At 32.0% G+C, this 4,469-nt stretch overlaps 1 protein-coding gene across 2 annotated transcripts in view; it reads right to left on the minus strand.

Annotated features, from left to right (window-relative positions):
* LOC106870332 (putative serine protease K12H4.7) overlaps positions 1–4,469 on the minus strand; it is a 43,590-nt gene that overhangs the window by 7,944 nt on the left and 31,177 nt on the right. For both annotated transcript variants that reach the window (XM_052966370.1, XM_052966369.1), the window contains exons 5-7: positions 2,428–2,566; positions 1,973–2,087; positions 158–359 (exon numbers count right to left, since the gene is read on the minus strand). In XM_052966370.1, the coding sequence (XP_052822330.1) occupies positions 158–359; positions 1,973–2,087; positions 2,428–2,566 (456 nt within the window). The remainder of the gene's footprint in view (positions 1–157; positions 360–1,972; positions 2,088–2,427; positions 2,567–4,469) is intronic.

The raw sequence follows: 4,469 nt of genomic DNA on the forward strand, positions 1-4,469 counted from the left end.
GTATGTATGTATATATATATATATATTTATTTATTTATTTATTTATTTATCTGGCTTACCAGATGCTGTGAAACCATCCAATCCATGCAAGCATGGAAAGATGTTAAAATGATGATGATGATTTAAGAGTCAGAAACTAAAATACAAAAGTACGTACCTCCTTCAGCAGCACTTGAATTCCATGAGGTCTCTCTCAGATCTTTAATCATTTCTTTATAACTGAAATCAAGGCACTCTTCTTCTTGTGTTTTAAGCATTAACTGGTTAACTCTTGCATATCTATCAATAGGAGGCCCATAGTTCTTATTTGTCATAATATTGCAGAGGGTAGTAATTGTTATATTTGTTCCTTTGGCACTCTGAAATAGAAAGAAGAACAAAAATAAATTACCAAATTAAAAATGAAAATGAAATAAAATTTAAAAAAAACAAAAAAAAAAAACGTTCAACACATTGCAGTAATGAAAAATGATGATTATGATGATGATAACAGCAAAAAATCAATACAAAAGTTAAGACAACATTAATGAAAATAAATGATTGTTTCTTACATCAGTGATCTTTACCCTTAGTTTCAAATTTTGGCTGTGTTTTACAGTTTCCTGCTCCTCCTCATCATCATTTAACATCTATGTACCAAGCTCACATGGGTTGGATGGTTTAACAGGATCCAACTAGCCTGAAGGCTGTGTTGGTTTCTAGTGACTGCTCTGGCAGTGTTTCTATGACTGGATGCCTTTCTTAACAACCACCAGTTTACTAGTCTCCCAATTACTTAGATTACTAATAATTATTACAAGAATTTGGTAGGCTTCTCTTTAGCTGATCATCATAGTTTCAACAAATATAAAAACAATATCAAGTACAGAGATATTGGAGGGGGTGGACGACGTGCATTGTGTGCAATTATGATATAAAGAAGAAAAGATAGGACATTTTCTAAGTTGATAATAATGCTAAAGGTTTATTGATAGTAAGAGAAAAAGAGAGATTAGTAAGTGTAAAAGATGACCTAAATAACTAATTACTCAAGATGGTCATGACTGTAATTAATGTACATCGTAGAAGTAGCATGAGCAGTTTCTACAAAGAACTTCTATCTGAACTACTGGAATATCAGGCAACAAGTTATCCATGGAGCATCAGACAACAAGTTATCTCCACCCAGCATGGGCACAAGTTCCTTCAGCTACATACTCCTCCACAGCCTTCAACTAAGTCTACCTTGCTTGTTATGCACTTGCTCTCCTGATTTCTATACAAGAGAAGATCTCATTGGTCACTTCATGGACATGTGCTATATGTGGCTGACCATTGTTTGCCAACTTATAGCAATAGTATTCTGTAGGTTAGGTATTCAAATTATCCCTTTCCGTGGCTTGTTTATTTGTGATGTGCCCATGCCAAGAAATTCTTAGTATGATCCAAAGATGTAGTAATAAAGAATCCCAGCTCATCAAGGAAGTCAAAGTAAGCAAGTTTTTCTCTTGTTCCCATTTGATACAGTTTAGAAAATCCCCAATGTGTCCTTATGATAATGTTGAATTTTTTTGTGTTCCCATCTTTAATACAACATGTCTTCCAATAAAGTGATCATGTGATATTGATGTAGTAGTTGGGCACTCCATACAGAACTCCTGTGAATACTGCCAAAGGACTTATTGAAATTAATGAGATTGATCTCAGGCAGCTCTGGAATATAAGACTGAGCTCAAAGATGTGTAACATGAGAATTAGTTCACTACATGACTTTCCTGAATTCTATCAGCTCTTTTTGTAGATATTTATCAATTACCTTGTTGTCTGCTTTACTCTTCAGGCAGGTAAGGTGTACATAGTAGAACACTTTGCAAAAGATAGACAGTAGACTCATTCCATACTAGTTGTTGAAGTTGCTTAGAGCTCTGGTGAGAATGTTCATCTCAATGTACAAAAGATAAGATGAAAGCGATTCAACTTTTAATGATCTTACCTCAAATTTCCGATTATCTCTATTGTACTGCACAACACCTTCAAAATTTCCAGATAATGAAGAGAAAAGATTTGAAATATCCAGTGTATTAGTGATATCAATTTCTTGGCAAAGGCTGGAACAAATTGAAAGGAAAAAAACCCTTTAAGTTTACAAGACTGAACTACTGAAATAGGCTTATCAAATGATAAGATTCATTAAACCTGCCTCTGTAAATTTTCAATCAGCTTAATATCGTGGTGAAATATTTCAGCAAAATCCCTAAAACATGTTAAGTCCTATAAATTATAACGATACACCTACAATAAAAAGATTCTATAAACATAGAACACTGATTGAATTCTCAAAGATCAAACCATTTGATCTGCATTCATTCATGATAGAGATATGTTCAAGTAGGGCTAACAAACTATTCAACAACGTCTACCAATTAACAAAATAAAACAAATTTTTACTTGAAATTTGTCTTCAACAGATCTCTTCCTGCTGGAGTTTTAAGTAATTGCTCAATAGCTTCAGTTGCTTGGCTAATAGCTGTGTTACATTCAGGACCACCAAATGTCGCAAGAGACTCAGTAACAACTCGCAAATAATCTGGAAGAAATGATAATAAAAAAACACAACGGCATATAGAAGGTAACACTGTTTGATCATAATTTGTATGCAAAGTATTTATACATCCCAGAATTATAATTTGCCAGCTAACTTTACTAAAAGGTTTCCCTCAAGAGCAAGCCATTAAGTTCTAACAGATAAACAAAGCAACAATAAGACGCTAATTAAACAAACTCGTAGATGCTACTCACTATGGTGAAAGTAGACTGACCATCGCCTAATTCTAAAAAAATCTGATGTCATGCTCACAAACACAATGAAAGAAGTGTGCAGGTGAAGCAGTGGTGGAAGTTCAATATCTTGCTCATGGGGGCCATAATACCCACCACCTCTAACCTAATCCAGATCAAAAAGAAAAAGGAAAAGGTGAAATATTGGACTCTCTTTCTCTCTCTCAATATTATATATATAAATATACACACATATATATATACATATATAAATATATAATTTAGGAAAAAACCCCACAATTATTGAATTCATCCATGAAAATCCAGAGTCACATACAGAAAAATTTGATAAATAAATACACTAAAAAGACCTAAAATAAAAATACAAAGTAATATATATTAGAATAATAAAACAACTACACATGTTTCATAACCACATTTTCAAATAGAAAATAAAATAAAAATCAAATCGATTCATATCGATTCAAAATAAATTAGCTATATTTTTGAATAGAATTGATTATAGCCTACTGCTTGCACCACTACCTTCATTTCTCCCTTAAATATTTCCTCCTCTTTCCTTCCTGTCTTATGGCTTGATCTCACAATCCTACATACATCTTCCATTCACTTTGGGCTGTCCTTTAAGTAAACAACGCACAGAATAAACTGGATACAAAATGATATATATCCACCAATGTAACTATAATTATCACTGGAAAATACACACAGATTCTATACATGGATATTTACTGTTGGAATGGAACTATACTCCAAGTACTTTTTCTTATTTGTTTTTTCTTCTCCGCATCGCTCTCATTTCTTACTGCAAATCTCCTCATACAGATGTAATAATCCTTACCTTCTACTATTACCGTCTCCGATGAAGGGATACAGTGAATTTCCCCCGAAACAGCTGTAAGACATTCTACATAAAATATAAATTTATTTATGCCATTGGTCTCTTTATCTCATTCTTTTTATATATATACATGCTAATACACGGCCCATGTTATATTCCCCATTCATGTTGCAACCACATCCGGGGCAAAACTAGTCGGTATACAGCACTTACTCAGTATTACATGTATCATTTGGGTTTGTTTGACTACATTAACCTCCATAACCTATATAGCGTGAAAAAACCTCATAAGGGAAAAATCCATTAATTATTCCCTATAAATATAATTATTTATATTAAGGGCATTACTATACATAAATGCCTCATGCTAGGAGGGACTCTAAAAGTCAAACTACCATAATAATTTATTATGGTAGTTTGACTTTTAGAGTTCCTCCTAGTGTGAGGCATTTATGTATAGTAATGCACTTAATATAAATATATATATATAAATATATATATATAAATATATATATATATATATATATACATACATATACACATACATACATATATATATATATATATATATATATATATATAAAAATATATAAATTTAATGAATGGAGTAAAACGCATATGTTAACTGCATACTTTTATTTCCAACATATGTTTTGAAGATTACAAATTATACCTTCCATAGGAATCGGCAATGTTAAAAATGTAATCTTCTCTCCAGGGAAATGCATTTACATTTTTAACATTACCGATTCCTATGGAAGGTATAATTTGTAATCTTCGAAACATATGTTGGAAATAAAAGTATGCAGTTAACATATGCGTTTTATTCCATTCATTAAATTTATATATA

This window comes from Octopus bimaculoides, chromosome 3 (genome assembly GCF_001194135.2).
Source record: "Octopus bimaculoides isolate UCB-OBI-ISO-001 chromosome 3, ASM119413v2, whole genome shotgun sequence".
Classification (NCBI taxonomy): Eukaryota; Metazoa; Mollusca; class Cephalopoda; order Octopoda; family Octopodidae; genus Octopus; species Octopus bimaculoides.